The sequence below is a fragment of the Anolis sagrei genome, chromosome 4 (genome assembly GCF_037176765.1).
Source record: "Anolis sagrei isolate rAnoSag1 chromosome 4, rAnoSag1.mat, whole genome shotgun sequence".
NCBI classification, from domain to species: domain Eukaryota; kingdom Metazoa; phylum Chordata; class Lepidosauria; order Squamata; family Dactyloidae; genus Anolis; species Anolis sagrei.
Window position 1 is genome coordinate 146009006 of NC_090024.1, and position 17381 is coordinate 146026386.

Genomic DNA, 17381 nt, shown 5'->3' on the forward strand with positions numbered 1-17381 from the left:
TCTTAAATATTTCTGATCAACTGTATCCAGTTTGCCAAAATAGGAGGACAAGCGGGAGGAAGAGGAGACATAGTCTTATTGCTCCCCTTGAATTACGAAGTAGAATTATAACATAGCTAAATGTAGCAAGTAAAACCAAATGGGGAGAAACAAGTGGGCAAAGCTGCCTGAAATGGGGGACCAAGACAAGACTCACCTGGCGTGGAATACGTCCGTGATACCAGGCGTGGCTTCGCAGATCTTCGCTGCTCATCTGCAGCTCCTCTTCCAACTCTTTCTTCAGTTTTTCTGGGGAGCTGTCCATCGTCACCTGCCTCTCCATCACCTGTCTTTCCTTTGAAAACTGATAGATGAAAAGAAAGAGCTTGATTATTCCAGATCTGGCAAAAAACTTCTTATCTTTCATTTCCCCCCATATGTGTCAGGAGGTCCACAACAGCCAATGGAGCTCGCGCTCTGCCTCCCTTTGAGACTTTGATCATCTCTAAGCGGTAGTTGTGAAGGCTACCGCCAGGTGAGAATCTAGGTAATGATTACATGTTGCAAAGTGTATCATAAATGTCCCACCTGGATGGCGGTGATAATAACTGGTGTGCCTACCTGCTGAGTCATTTATGGACTTTCTCCAATAAAAATTCTTCACATACAAGAAAGGAAAAAGACCCCAACTGGAAAGAGAGGCATCATAACTCATTTTCAGCCACATGGTTTACAAATAACAGTCCTAGGTACCAGCCCTGCCATCTCCCACCCCTACTGTATGCCTATGAAACAAGGACTGTCTACAGATGTTATACACAACTCTTGGAGCGATTCCATCAGTGCTGCCTCCAAAAAATCCTGCAAATCTCTTGGGAAGACAAGTGGACAAATGTCAGCGTGCTGGAAGAAGCAAAGACCACCAGCATTGAAGCGATGGTCCTCCGCCATCAACTCCGCTGGAACAGCCACATTGTCCGAATGGCCGATCACTGTCTCCCAAAGCAGCTACTCTACTCCCAGCTCAAGAATGGGAAATGGAATGTTGGTAGACAGGAAAAGAGATTTAAAGATGGACTTAAAGCCAACCTTAAAAACTGTGACATAGACACTGAGAACGAGGAAGCCCTGGCTCTTGAACGCACTAACTGAAGGTCAGCTGTGACCAGCAGTGCTGCGGAATTCAAAGAGGCATGAACGGAGGGCAAAAGAGAGAAACGTGCCAAGAGGAAAGCACATCAAGCCAACCCTGACCAGGACCGCCTTACACCTGGAAACTGATGTCCTCACTGCGGGAGAAGATGCGGATCAAGAATAGGGCTCCACAGCCACCTATGGACCCGCCGCCAAGACACCACATCTGGAAGACAATCATCCTTAAGCTATGAGGGATAGCCTAAGTAAGTTAAAGAAGTACGTAAATAAAGTAAGCATACAGCTAAATGTCTTGGACTGATCCTGAACCCATCTCTGCAAGAAACCTCCTACATCACTAACAACTTTGTTGGTGCCACAGAAAAGCTGTGCTTTTGGTGGACACAAAGAACACAACTGGTCTAATTTTAATTTCATATTCTCTCTGCACCACTTTTTGAATTACAAGTGGCCCTCTCTTGTTCCAACACGGCTGTGAGATGGGATCTTGTTGACATATTCCCACAATCCTTCTTGGCATTATGTCAGCCTTCTGTCAAAAAAGTGGCTCTCATCCTGGGCGTGTTGGTTACAGCTCAACTGTTTTGGTTTTTTTTTTAAGAACACTGCATCAGGTGATGCAGGGTTAAATTAAAAGCTGTGTGAAGAACTAAACTAATCCTCCCCACATTTTGCTCTTCCTTCTCTAGTCTACTTCTCTACCCTCTTCGTTTAGAAAGAGAGCAAGGGTTGAAATAGTGTTTTAATTGAGACCAGCTGGCTTTCCTGCTGCTATTGCAGATTTTGTTTCAAAAAGCAGACATCCGTTACAATGACATTTTACTCTAACCCTGATAGATTTGCTTTTTTTCTATCTGGATTACTTGTATGTTATAACCTATCTCTCAACAGAACCATAACCTGAAGCAACGTGATGCCTCCAAATCAGAGACATACATGAGATATCGGTGCCATCTATTGCAGTATATTTTATTTATATTCCAACTTTAGCCTATGGGTTGGATAAAACCCTGAAGGATATTGCATCTTCTGCTCAAACTGCATCTGTTTTTATCTCCAATCAGTGATCAGACCGAAGAGACAAATCAACCAATAAAACATCACAAAGTCTGCTTTGGCTGTAGTATACAAATCACATTAACTAGTTACAATACATGCTGTACACAAGCAAAACTGGACGTGGACACTAAATAATGCAATACTATGAATATTGCAGGCTCCAAATTCCAGAAGCACACATTTTTTCTCTTATTGAATGACTTTGGAAGAGGGAGTAGCAGAGATACTTCACACTAGTAGACTCATTGGCCTTGTTCCTTACTGTCTTTGTTCATTACCATTCATGTAGTAGCCAATAATGAAAGGACCAAGGTAGTGACATCTCCGGCCCATCCCTTGTTTGGATATCAGCCAGCACACGCCTTAAATCAAGAAGTTTTCTAAGATCTGCAGAGATACTCGCAGGAACACCTCAGCAAGCGAGAGTTCAAAAGTGGCAGGCTAAAACCCAGAACCTCAATCCATGGTTGATACCAAATGAGAGACTCCCTCCTGGGCACACAGAAGACTGGGTGACTTGGAAGGTGCTGAACAGATGGCTCTCTGGCATCACGAGATGCAGAGCAAACCTTAAGAAATGGGCCCACAAAGTCGAGGCCACGACATGTGAGTGTGGAGAAGAGCAAACCACAGACCACCTATTACAATGCAGTCTGAGCCCTGCCATATGCACAATGGAAGACCCTCTTATAGCAACACCAGAGGCACTCCAAGTGGCCAGCTACTGGCCAAAGCACATCCATCCATCTATCTATCTATTTTTATCTATCTATATGTTCTGTTTGTGGGATTAACACAACTCAAAAACCACTGGACGAATTGACACCAAATTTGGACACTATACCCCTAACAGACGAATGAGTAACCATCACTCATAACCCCCCCCCCCAAAGCAGAAAGGACTTAAAAACCCCAAAAAAGCTAAATGATGAAAAGCTAAATGGCAATACAGAAAAAAGGGAAGGAATAGGGAGGGAAGGAAGGGGAGAAAGAAAGAAAGAAAGAAAAAAGAAGGGAGGGAAAGAAAGAAAGAAAGAAAGAAAGAAGGGAAGAGAGAGGGAAGCCTGGAAGCAAAAAGCGAAGGAAGGAAGGAAGGAAGGAAGGAGGTAGAGAAAAAAGAAAGGAGAGAAAGGAGAAGGAAAAGAAAAAGGGAGAAAGGAAGGAAGGAAAGAGGTAGAGAGGGAAGGAAGGAGAGAAGGAAAGAAAAAAGGGAAGGAAGGAAAGAAAGAGGGAGCGAAGAAAGGAGGGAAAGAAGGAGAGAATGAAGGAATGAAGGAAAGAAGGGAGGAAGGAAAGAGATAGAGAAAAAAGAAAGGAGATAAAGTATAAGAAAAAGAAAAAGGGGGAAGGAAGAAAAGAGGTAGGGAAGGAAGGAAGAAAAGGGAAGGAAAGAAAGAGGGAGTGAAATAAAGAGGGAAAGAAGGAGAGAAAGAGGGAAGGAAGGTTGGCCACAGCAACACATGGCAGGAACAGGTAGTGTAATACAGTATACCAAATTTTTAAAACTTTGTGTTTTTAAAATACATTATAACTGTATCCTTGGTTTGCTTCTGATATGACAAATAAATAAATACCACTCAAGGAACCACAATGTTTAGGATAAACATGCCAAACACAAGGCTCACAGGCCAAATCCACCCTGCCATGTTATTTTATGTGGCCTACAAGGCTTTCCATGCAAGGCTCTCCATGCAGTCATGCCGGCCACATGTCCTTGGAGGTGTCTACGGACAATGCCGGCTCTTTGGCTTAGAAATGGAGATGAGCACCACACCCTAGAGTCAGACATGACTGGATTTAATGTCAGAGGACAACCTTTACCTTTACTACAAGGCTTTCAATGCCAGGGCAACATTTATACAATCTTAGAGTTACAACCAATACTTTGACAGCAACCATAATGTGTGTGATACCCCTGGTCTAGGAGAAGGCTGCAGTGAAAAGACAACAAAGGTAGTTGGGATAGGATCCTCATACTCTGCATGCTGGTTAATCTGGCCCTACAAAAAAAGCACCTTGGGCATGGAGAAGTCTCCAGAAAAAGATAATAACCATTAGACATTTTTTTTTGCATCCTTCCTGACAAAACTGCCCATCAAAAAGCCCAACGGAATATGAATAGATTCTGAAAGTATTTATGGCAGCCTGCCGGGTGCTAAATAAATCTTTCCTTGCTACATCTACGGAAGAAACAGAAATAAAGTGACACAGATATGGAGACACCAGGACGGCAGGCTGCATGTTACCATGCAACAATAACCACAGAAACATTTTTTCCCATGGCTCCGTATTTCCTCTCAGGAACTTGGATGAACTCCCAGGCCCCTCCAGTGAAATGAATGCCTCCCTACTGGGGATGGGAATTTAAAAAGGAGAGTGAATGACACAAATCCTCATTCTCCAATCTGGGACTTTCAATGAATGCTCTAGCTTTGGAAGCGTTTCCTTTAAGTTCATCTTAATAGCATATACAGTATGAAGACATGCATTTTGTTAAGGATGTCCCTCAATAGTTCTTTGTATCATGAGTCTACTAAAGTAATTTAGCCATACTGCTAAGAGAGCATTGTTCCTAAAGGGACTCGGCCAAGAAGAAAGGCTCCTTTTAGCGATGGCTGTTCAGACATGCTGAGCAGTCCAGACTGGGCCCATGGTTAATTTTCTTTCTCTCTTTAATTTTCTAAGAGCTTTAGAAATGGTGGGGTGTATCACGGCGGGATATATCAGCGTTTAGTAATACTCCTGGAGGGCAGCAATTCTCAAAATCCCCCATGGCATCCCCACGCTGGCCTGAACATTCTGGGAATTACTTTTAAAAAGAAAGCCTAAATAATCCTAAAATCACCAAGGTCAATCCTGTTTAGATCAGTGAATAGTGGGTGCCGCAGGCAATATTTCAGAGGAAGGAAGTGGTAAAACTACCTCTGACTATTCCTTCCCTAAGATGATCCCATGAAACTCCCATGATTTGACAGGCAAATGGAAGGCATATGGACACACAGAACATTACTGAATTCTAGTCTATAAACTTGTATGATAATTTAAGTGTCACAGTAGCCTATTTATATAACCAGATCTCTATAAGAGCACATTTTGTACCTATTTCCCAGTAATCCAAAGGATTTGCAAAGGTTTTCCAACTGTTTCCCATTTTCTTTCCTTTTTGCCTTTTTGTAATGAGTCTTTGGACTGCAAAAAGATCCAACTGGTCCATACTTCAAGAAATAAACCTGACTACTCACTGGAGGGAAGGATAGTAGAGGCAAAGATGAAGTACTTTGGCCCCATCATGAGAAGACAGGAAAGCTTAGAGAAGACAATGATGCTGGGGAAAATGGAAGGGAAAAGGAAGAGGGGCCGACCAAGGGCAAGATGGATGGATGGGATCCTTGAAGTGACTGGCGTGATTCTGAAGGAGCTGGGCGTGCTGACAGCGACAGGGAGTTCTGACGTGGGCTGGTCCATAAGGTCACAAAGAGTCGGAAGCGACTGAACGAATAAACAACAACAATAAATCTTTTGTGAACTGTTTTTTTTTAATAAATTGCTTGTATTTAAATGTGATTTAATGTGGGATTAATGTGGGATTAGATTTTGTCATGAACTTTAACGGACATGTTTTGATCCAGCATGTGGAGCCCCTGGTGGCGCAACGGGTTAAATCCTTGTGCCAGCAGGACTTGTGCCATTCGACAGGTCAGATGTTTGAAGCCAGGGAGAACGCAGATGAGTTCCCTCTGTCAGCTCCGGCTCCTCATGTGGGGACATCAGAGAAGCCTCCCACAAGGATAGTAAAACATCAAAACATTTATTTATTTATTTATTTATTTATTTATTATTTGCTTTATTTCTATACTGCATTTTTCAGCCCTTAACAGGCGACTCAATGCGGTTTACATGGTACAATTATCAAATAGTGTCAGTGCAATTAAAACATAACAATGCAACAAACAGGATCAACAGCATCAATCCACAAGAGTTAACAATCAACAAGACAGATCAACAAAACAGACATAACATAACGCCTCAGCTGAAATCAGATCCGTTCTCATAATCCTTGTGCCATTCCTATGTTCCATTTACCATCTTCCTATGATTGGTTGCACTGCTTAACCAAACGCCTGTTCATAAAGCCAGGTCTTAACCATTCTCCGAAACGTCAGCAGCGAAGGTGCCTGTCTGATGTCTGCCGGTAGGGCATTCCATAGCCGGAATAAAATAAATAAATAAATAAATAAAGAGTCTAGGAGTCCTTTTGGACCCTCTGCTGACGATGGAGGCCCAGGTCTCCGCCACTAGCAGAACCGCCTTTTTTCATCTGTGGCAGGCTAGACGGCTGGCCCCCTACCTGTCCAGGGATGACCTAGTTACGGTGATCCAGGCTATGGTCATCTCAAAACTGAACTACTGTAACGCCCTCTACATTGGCCTTCTTCTGTCGGTGATACGGAAACTCAAGCTGGTACAAAACGCAGCTGCTCGGCTTCTTGCAGGAACTCCGATGAGATGCCACATAACACCAATCTTACTGCAGTTGCATTGGTTACCAATTGAGCACCGGATCACTTTCAAAGTGATGGTACGCACCTTTAAGGCCTTGCATGGTCTGGGGCCGATGTACCTGAGGGACCGCCTCACCCCTACCAACCCCAGAGATCCCTCCATTCTGAGGACCAAGATCTATTGGAAATTCCCAGTGTCAAGACCTTGCGTCTAACAGCAACCAGATGCAGAGCCTTCACAGCAGTGGCACCATCACTCTGGAATACTCTGCCACCTGAAGTCCGTGCCTTGCGGGATTTATCAGCTTTCCACAGGGCATGTAAGACATATCTATTTCAACGGGCCTTTGATCTCTGATTGTTTTTAAATTGTTTTAAATTGTGTTCAATTTTAGCCTGTTCTTGTAAGCCGCTCCGAGCCCCAGGGGAGTGGCAGCATATAAGTTCAAATAATAAAATAAATAAATAAATAAAGTACTTTCAGACAGCCAATTCTCTCATACCAGAAGCGACTTGCAGTTTCTCAAGTCACTCCTGATATGGAAAAAAATCCAGCATATGGTTTCTTTTTCTGCTTGCAAATGTTTTTAGATTGGGGCACCATCAGTTTTCCGGGCTGTATGGCCATGTTCCAGAAGCCTTCTCTCCTGACATTTCTCCTACATCTACGGCAAACATCCTCCGCAGTTGTGAGGTCTGTTGGAAACTAGGCAAGTGGGGTTTATATATCTGTGGAAAGTCCAGGGTCGGAGAAAGAACTCTTGGCTGCTGGAGGCAAGTGTGAATGTTGCAATTGACCAGCTTGGTTAGCATTGAATAGCCTAGCACCTTCAAAGCGTGGCTGCTTCCTGCATAGGGGAATCCTTTGTTGAGAAGTGTTGGCTGACCCTGATGGTTTCCTGTCTGGAATTTCCTTGTTTTCTGAGTGTTGTTCTTTATTTACTGTCCTGATTTTAGAGGATTTTTTTTAACACTGGTAGCCAGATATTGTTAATTTTCATGGTTTCTTCCTTTTCTGTTAAAATTGTTCACATGCTTGTGGATTTCAATGGCTTCTCTGTGTAGTCTGACATGGTGGTTGTTAGAGTAATCCAGCATTTATGTATTCTCAAATAATATGCTGTGTTCAGGTTGGTTTATCAAGTGCTCTACCATGGCTGACGTATCTGGTTGAATTGGTCTGCAGTGCCTTTCGACAACACATTGTTTTTAGTCTGACTGTCAGTGTATGGATGGTCAGGGGCAACAGATGCCCCAATGAATTACATGTCAGCTGATTTTGTTCAAGCCATGCCAATATATTTTTTAAAAAGGAACTATTGAGTAGTTTGGGGTTTTATGAAGTACTACAGACCTGACACCAAAGTATTTCAGGGGTTGTTTCAAATTCACATTAGATTTCAGGCTGCCATAATTCACACCATACTTCACACCTCATTACACTGTTGTCCTACCGACCTCAGCAAGATGCAAAACTATGGATCAATTCACATCATACCTAATTTATGTTCTTTCCTTCTGTGTAGATCTCTATAACACATAATAATCTGTCCCTCCATACTGACTCATAAATAGGTACAGTATACTCAATTTGCAGAGTTCTTATCGTCCATGTTATGAAGACTGAGCAAAGATCACAGTCTTGTCATCATTTATATTCTGTATGCAAAGTCACACATGCCTATTCTGTCATCAGGGAAAGAGCCAGCCAAGTAAGTGTAGATCCACTCACTCACAACACTACCAATTACTTTAAGATAAAGCACGGCTCCAGAGCCTACTTAAAATGTCAAGGCTCTCTCCTGGAATTTCTGAAGCAGTGTCTCTGAGATTGTGTAAAGCGCAACCTTAAAAATGCCACCTTAAAAATGCGTGTTTTGAAAGGTTCCATAGAGGCCTCTAAATTACAATCCACCCACCCACCCCAACATATCTACTGATCAAAGTCATTACTCTCACTTCTCCTTAATAGATTCGCCATCTTATTTTCCCATTTGTGGGATATCATTCACTCAAAGGCATATGCCCTTGCTTCACGGGAACAGACAGCAGCTATCCTAAAGCACATGATACATAATGCTTAATGTGTGCACAAAGGTGGTGGGACCATATTCTCTTCTCCATGTCCTAAAGCAGTGGTTCTCAACCTGTGGGTCCCCAGATGTTTTGACCTTCAACTCCCAGAAATCCTAATAGCTGGTAAACTGGCTGGGATTTCTGGGAGTTGTAACCCAAGATACCTGGGGACCCACTGGTTGAGAACCACTCTCCTAAAGGCACTAGATCTGATCTTGGAAGCTAAGCAGGGCCAACCCTGGTTAGTACTTGGATTGGAGACCACCAATGAAAACCAGGTGGTGTTGGCTATATTCCAGGGGAAGGAACTGGTAAAACCAATTCTGCTGTATTCCTTGCCAAAGAAAATCCTAGAAAATCCATGGAGTTACTATAAGTCAACAGATGACTTATTTATTTATTTATTTATTTATTTAGAGCATTTGTATCCTGTCCTCTCAATCCCCAAAGCGGGACTCAGGGTGGCTTACAATTGGCAGCCATTAGATGCCGACAAAGAAAGAGTTAAAGCATAACAATTAACATAAACAGATCAACAGCAGTAAAAACACATTAAAATGCAAGAAAAATACATTGAAAATATTGACCCTTAAAATATTAACACAGCCAAGTCAGAGTCTGCAAATACAAATCATAATCCAGAATCCCAGTCCAAGGTGTCTCAATTGACAATAGGAGAAACATACATATGTGTCCAAGCTACATGCTTTTTCTGATTTAAGATAAAGAGGGCATGAGAAATCTAAAACCCTGATGAGTTTTTGAGTATAGACAGTGCAATTCCATGCTGTCCTCTGCCTTCCCTGAGGGATTTTATCCACTTCCTGCTGCTACACATAGAGACTCACCATGATAACATTCAATTAAACCCCAGGAGCTGCCTGTAAAAAGCTTCTTATTTAGCACCTAAGTGCTACTGCTGAGCAACCTCAACATCCCGAATATTGAAGATTATAATCTAAATCAAATCAAACTGTACAGTTTGCCAAAGATACACAAAACGAGGTAGATAGGGCAGAACCATTCTACCAAGGGATTTATTACTGTACAGTTTGCCAAAGATACACAAAACGAGGCAGGGAGGGCAAAATCATTCTGCCAAGGGATTTATGACTCACAATAGCAGCATCAAGGCTCAAGACAATAAATCTAGCATATAGGGTTGTATGGGGACAACAACAGGTTGAAGAAGAAGTGAAGGGGGTGGCAGCGTTACAAGGCAGCTATTTCTAGCTAATTCTACACAGGTGAGAACACAAAGTGAAATATGCTTGGTGCAGGTTCTTAATCCTTTTTTATCATTGCTGCTGTTTCGACAAGAATAGAAAATGACATAATGGAAATATTAATATGCATTTGGCAGCCATTTTGACTCTTGGAATTGTTGTGTATATGTGTGTGTGAAAGCTTGGACTTTGGCAAGACCCAAGGACAACATTTTGCTGGCTTAAAATATGAGTATCCAGAGTATAAGGGATATTGTTTGACAAGATACAAGATCAGTGTTCACAGGAAATGTTATGTCCACCTAAAAGGTATACAACTATTCTGAACTGTTTTCAAATCCCCTGCTATTAAGTAATATTTCAAGTCATATTGCTTGAACATTTTGGGGGACAAAAAGCTTTCCGATAAACCTTGACCTCTAAGAGATCCTTTGAGATCAACAGCAGTGCTCCCTGGACCCTGTTTGCCCTTTGTTTTACAATACATATTGAAACTATTCTCTCCCTTTCCTTCGAGTTAAAACTGAAATTTATTTATTGCTTTGGATATAACTGCAGTCTCTTAAAGCCAAGAACAGACTCGTAGTTCCTCTACTTCGCTATTATGGAAACCAACCCCGGTGAAAGAGAGATCTCAAATTATGGCTTTCCCGGGATGGTAATCAAGAAACAGTTTTTCAGAGGCAGGTATAGAGCAGGAAACGGGAATGTGCTGGCATATCATTCATTCTAGGGCTGATAAACTATGGAAGATCTGAAAAAAGTTGAAAAAAGAAAAAAGTTGAAGTCCAAAACTTTTCTGGCCCTAAATATTTTGGATAAGGAAAACTGAATATTATCAGTTTTCTGATTATGACTGTTCTCCCAAAATGGTTTCCTCCCAAAACGGCTCTCCATGCAGTCATGCCGGCCACATGACCTTGGAGGTGTCTATGGACAATGCCGGTTCTTCGGTTTAGAAATGGAGATGAGCACCAGCCTCCAGAGTCAGACATGACTGAACTTAATGTCAGGGGAAAACCTTTACCTTACCTCATATTCCACCCTAGCTTTCCATCTTTCTAGCACTGCTATATACATTAGAAAATGTTGATCATTCTGCTACCATGGCAGCCACCTCTCCACAAAAATCAACATTGACACTGAAATACAACACCCTCTGAGCTCTGCGAGTGCAGCTTTTTTCTGAATGAAGCAGAGTGTGTTTGAGGACCGGGATATCCGTAGGGATACCAAGGTGCTTGTTTATAAAGCTATTGTCCTCCCAACCCTGCTATACGCCTGCGAGACGCGGACTGTCTACAGATGTCACATGCAACTCCTAGAACAATTCCATCAGCGTGCCTTCAAAAAATTCTGCAAATCACTTGCGAAGACGAGGGGACAAATGTCAGCATGCTGGAAGAAGCAAAGACCACTAGCATTGAAGTGGTGGTCCTCCACGATCAACTACGTTGGACCGGCCACGTTGTCCAGATGCCCGACCATCGTCTTCCAAAGCAGTTGCTCTACTGTAAATTCAAGAACAGAAAACGGAATGTTGCCAGGCGGGAAAAGAGATTTAAAGATGTGCTCAAAGCCAGCCTTAAAAACTCTGGCATTGACACCGAGAACTAGGAAGCCCTGGCCCTTGAGCGCTCCAGCTGGAGGTCAGCTGTGACCAGCAGTGCTGCAGAATTTGAAGAGGCACGAATGGAGGGTGAAAGAGAGAAATGTGCCAAAAGGAAGGCGCATCAAGCCAACCCTGTCCGGGACCGCCTTCCACCTGGAAACCAATGCCCTCACTGCGGGAGAAGATGCAGATCAAGAATACGGCTCCATTGCTATACTCAAAGGTCTTTGCGTTCTGATCACTTTCTTTACCTTCTCAGGTTAGAATCTGTTGTACCTTGAAAAATTCCAAAAGAATTTGTTGCTCGTTCTGCAGCAGCTAATGAAATCGATGATTTCTACGAGGAACCTTGGAGATTAAATTGTTTGTTTCTACTGTGAGCTCTTACAGGCAACAGCTTCTAAATTAGTTGTGTTGTGATTGAAAACACAGCAGGCATCTTCGTCTGAGTGGAAAACAAAGTGAACTTGTTGCATCCTTAAGGCTAGAGGGACACTTGCTTTCTGATGATTGAAGCCCTTCACAGTTGAGGTACACAACTAAACAGCAATCAACTCTTCGGAGCAAAAGAAGAAACATTCATCCTGAATGAGCATTAACAGCAACATACCTAAGCTTCCTCATTCACCAAGAGGTGTCTCCCTGAAGGCTCATATAAGTAATATGGTTCTTCAGATATCCTCATTCTCAGAAGAGGAAAGGGATTGCCTTTGCTGCTGGCTGTAATGACTGCCTCACAATGATAGTGTTGTCCCACATGAGAAAATCAAATTCCACACCATTCTCCATGCTTTGCAAGTGCATTACTATTGACAGCAATGGACTAGCCCTGATGTGAGCCAAAATGGTGGCTACCAACTTGCCATGATGCCAACTGGCTCCCTTACAACCACAAGTAACCTGGGCAACCCCTTCTGGACCGCTGGGCTGCAAAACAGAATATCATTGAATTTAATTAAAATGAATAATAGAATCATAGAGTTGGAAGAGACCTTGCGGGCCATCCAGTCCAACCCCCTGCCAAGAAGCAGGAAAATTACATTCAAAGCATCCCTGACAGATGGCCATCTAGCCTCTGCTTAAAAGCCTTCAAAGAAGGAGCCTCCACCACACTCCAGGGCAGGGAGTTCCACTGTTGAACAGATCTCAAAGTCAGGAAGTTCTTCCTTATGTTCAGGTAAAATCTCCTTTATGGTAATTTGAAGCCATTATTCCAAGTTCTAGTCCTCAGGGCAGCAGAAAACAAGCCTGCTCCCCCCTCCCTATGACTTCCCCTCACATATTTATACATGGCTCTCATCATGAAAGGAAGGAGATTCCATCTGAACATTAGGAAGAACTTCCTGACTGTGAGAGCCATTCAGCAGTGGAACTCTTTGCCCTGGAATGTGGTGGAGGCTCCTTCTTTGGAGGCTTTTAAGCAGAGGCTGGATGGCTATCTGTTGGAGGTGATTTGAATGCAATTTTCCTGCTTCTTGGCAGGGGGTTGGACTGGATGGTCCATGAGGTCTCTTCCAACTCTATGATTCTATGTCTACTCTCAGCCTTCTCTTCTGCAGGCTGATACAGTATAGGCCTCAAAACCCTACATTACATTTGTCAAATCTATTTTAAAGTGCTGGAAGCCTTCTAAATAGAATCTGATTTCTGCACTGGCCCGGATGTATTTCTATATGAAGTGCTACCCTAGTTTTCCCCAAAGACGTGCAGATTGAACCAATGGAAAGTTGCCATGACAACCTACAGCACGGTTTAGGTATTAGGGACTCATGCCAAGACAGACAACACAGTCAAGGCACGTGACTCTGGTTCTGCTTTGATAGTGAACTCCATGCCTTAAAATTCACACAGGCCAGGTTGCAATTTTAATAAACCCTGAAAACAACCTGAATTAGAACACATATTGCCTGTCAGGGCTCTCTCCATTTATTATTGCAATCTTCCATGCAGGTTCCTGGGATGCAATTTCGGCATTTTCCATGTATTCCATAGACACCTGTTTAGGAAGTCCTCCTGAGTAATACACCTGATATGGTGAATGAGTATCCACTTTACAAGGTTTCTGGATTTAAGAGGCTCCTGCCAGGGATAAAATGCACACGCCTAACTCAGAGCTCGAAAGCAACTATGGGGGATACATTCCCTGACTTTGTGGGAACATGTGAAAGTGTGAATAATAGCAACTCTTACTGAAATGAAGTTTCGATCCAAGAATACTGTAGAGGAGGCATGATCAAACTTCGGTCCTCCAGGTGTTTTGGACCCCAACTCCCACAATTCCTAACAGCCGGTAGGCTGTTAGGAATTGTGGGAGTTGGGGTCCAAAACACCCGGAGGGCCGAAGTTTGCCCATGCCTGCTTTAGAGTCCAAGTGGAGGATTCAGGAAATGTCTACAGAGGATACATTTTGTTGGATGTGTGTATAGATGAAACCACAGAAACCGATCCTATGGATATGGAGGTACTACTGTAGTTGCAAATGATACATTAGCTAATTAACTTCTCTCAGTAACTAATGTATAACTAAATTACATTATTACCAATCTGACAAGGCATAACTTTGCTTCTTTTTACAGTCTAACTGTAAAAAGCCTTTCAAGTTATTCTTATAGTTAAGGACACAGTATTACTAAACAGTCCAAGGGGCTGCAGTGGCACAGCAAGTTAAACTGCTGAACTATGGAACTTGCTGACTGGAAGGTCAGTAGTTTAAATCTGCAGATGGGGTGAGCTCCTGTTGTTAGCCACAGCTTCTGCCAACCTAGCAGTTGGAAAACATGCAAATGTGAGTAGATCAATAGGTAATGCTCCGGTGGGAAGATAACGGCGCTCCATGCAGTCATGCCGGCCATAGGATCTAGGAGGTGTCCACGGACAACGCCAGCTCTTTGTCTTAGAAATGGAGATGAACACCACCTCCCAGGGTTGAACTCGACTAAACTTAATGTCAAGGGGAAACCTTTACCTTTACCAGGAAGAGCATCACATAGTTCAACATATAGCTTTTCATGTGCCTCATGCTGCTGCCTTGTACTCTATCGTGGGCATGGATGCAACAACAGGTCTATTGTAGGAGGGTACCACAGGCCAGTCGCCTTTCTTTTTGAACAAGGGGGATGTCTTTCAAGTAAAGCTGATAACTTTTTAAACTATAACTTTCCAATACAGACACTGTAAGTTGTATCCAATATATCATTCCACTTTCCAAACCAAGGTGAAAAATCAGGAGTGTTTCCCAGATTCAATTACCCTCCCAGACCTTCCGCTTTTGTACAAAAGCCTCTGATATATCTGTATTAATTATACTAACTGTAATATCACACACATACACTAGGTTCGCCCGGTGTCCCTTATTATAAGGGATGACCCTGATTTGAGATCAGAAAGCTTGTGTCTTATAGAACTAGCAGGTAAGGTATCACTTACTATATTTAAAATATAGAAAGTTTTTATTTTTATATAGTGTGAACAAGATGACAAATAATCCTATATTAGGATAGGAGGTGATAAAGACAGAAATGTATGCAGCGTGTCATTTATAACTGTGGACAACATATTATTTTACAAAGAAACATAACGGTATGAATAAGTTAACTGAAAACAATACTTTGATTTGGTGTTTGAATAGAAGACAAATTTATTAATTTTTTGGCTCTCAACTCACCATATCATGAATTTCAACCGTATATTGCTATTTTCTTGAAAACTTGGCAACACTCACATGCATTGCAGTATACTACATCATATATTGCACTAATTTATACTGTACTATACTGTATATATTGTGCTGTGCTAACTATGAGTATTATTTGGTGTAAGATTTCAAGTTATAGCTAACCGGGATTACTTTCAGAGTCATAATTTGAAGATATTTATGGAATAGGTTTATGAGTGTGTGCAGGTAGCACTGATGGGGATGCAACACTATATCATTATGAAAACAAGGGACTGGAAAGGCAATTCACATGAAAGGAAGGAACGAAGGAAGGAAGGAAGATACTTTGTTAGCTGCATTATACCCCATCCTGCTCTCTTAACAAAGATTATATCTGGTCAAGGACACTTAGGGCAGGCGCATTTTGATGGAAAGGGGCCGGGCTTGGCACAGTGGGTTAAACTGCTAAACTGCAGAAAACCCTGCCGATCGAAAGGTTGGCAGTTCGAGCCCGGGTCGGGGTGAGTGCCCGACTGTCAGCCCCAGCTTCTGCTCACCTAACAGATCGAAAACAGAAATCTGAGTAGGTACTGCTTTAAGCGGGGAGGTTATAAAGGCACCCATAAGGAGGACGTCTACAGACAGAAAATCTCCTTAGCATGGAAGATGGAGCAACAGCACCCCTCGCAATGGCTGGAGTCGAGCGCAGCCTCCAGATGATGGAAATGGAAAAAGATGGGGGAAAGCCTTTATCTCTGTTTATGTATTGCCTGTCCTGTTAATTGTATAATGGCATTGAATGTTTGCCGTATATGTCTTCTGTAATCCGCCCTGAGTCCCCTTGGAGAGAGCAGAATATAAAGTATATTATTATTATTATTATTATTATTATTATTATTACTTTTACTAATAAAATGGTTTTCACATTATGTCTAAGGGAAAAAAGTCAGAGATTCTGCGGAGATCCAAAAAATGTCTTTTTAGGAATTGCTTTTAAAATATATTTTGTAACAGCAGTGTGTTTCTCTATGAAAAGGTCACACGAGTATTTTTAATCACTGCATATAACTTCCAGTTTTCCCAGAGGAAGAGAAGAGATGCTTGAAAACATTTTGGGTAACCTGATAAACAAATGTGGGGGGGAGGGGGCAATAGGACCTCTGCCTTACTTTCTTTCGCTGTGTGGCTTCATTCTCTATGCTATTTTGCTTTAGTAGACAATCTACATTTTAAATAAAGATGCATGAAGAATCCAATCTCTGTGGATTTTCATATACACTCCATTGACGCACGTCTCTTACTGCAACGTGGAGAAAACTATTATTTTCCTGCTTTCATATTTCCCAAATGTTCCAGTGCCTCAAAACAATATGCACAGCTTGAAAGAAATCAGGGATTGAAACATGCATATGAAAACGTGTATTTTTAGAATTTCAAATGAATGCCAAAATCAGACAGAGTGGACAAACAGGTAAGTCCATACAGTAGTACGTAACACATGTTCATAAATTTAGAGCGATTCTCTCTGGAAATGATCAGGTATTTTCAGTGTCTAGAGAATGGAGCTCAGGTTGGCATACATGGAATTTCCCCATAGTTTACAACAACCTTGTGAGGTAGGTCAGTCAAGGTTTTTCACTAAAAGTGACCCAGGAAGCAGCCAGTGAGTTTTGTAGCTCAGTGTGGCTTTGAATGCCAGTCTCCCCTGCCAAAGTTTGAAACTTTTTATCCATGGCACCACACCAGCCACACATAAAGGTAAAGGTCATGATTTCCCCTTGACATTAAGTCTAGTTGAGTCTGACTCTGGAGGTTGGTGCTTATCTCGATTTCTAAGCCAAAGAGCTGGCATTGTCTGTAGATGCCTTCAAGGTCATGTGGCCAGCATGGAGTGCTGTTACCTTCCTGTCGAAGCAGTACCTATTGATCTACTCACATTTGCATGTTTTTGAACTGCTAGGTGGGCAGGAAGTGGGGTTAACAACGGGAGCTCACCCCGCCCCGCAGATTCGAACCGCCAACCTTTCGGTCAACAAGTTCAGCTGCTCAGTGTTTTAAACCACTTTATCACCATGGCCCCGATCCAGCCACCCATAATAGCACAAAAAGCTGGTTTC

The 17381-nt window shown here is 42.4% G+C and overlaps 1 protein-coding gene across 3 annotated transcripts in view; it reads right to left on the reverse strand.

The window, feature by feature from the left end:
- BCAR3 (BCAR3 adaptor protein, NSP family member) overlaps positions 1 to 17381 on the reverse strand; it is a 142360-nt gene that overhangs the window by 28087 nt on the left and 96892 nt on the right. For all 3 annotated transcript variants that reach the window (XM_060773976.2, XM_060773977.2, XM_060773978.2), the window contains one exon: positions 197 to 343. In XM_060773976.2, coding sequence (XP_060629959.2) covers positions 197 to 343 — 147 coding nt within the window. The remainder of the gene's footprint in view (positions 1 to 196; positions 344 to 17381) is intronic.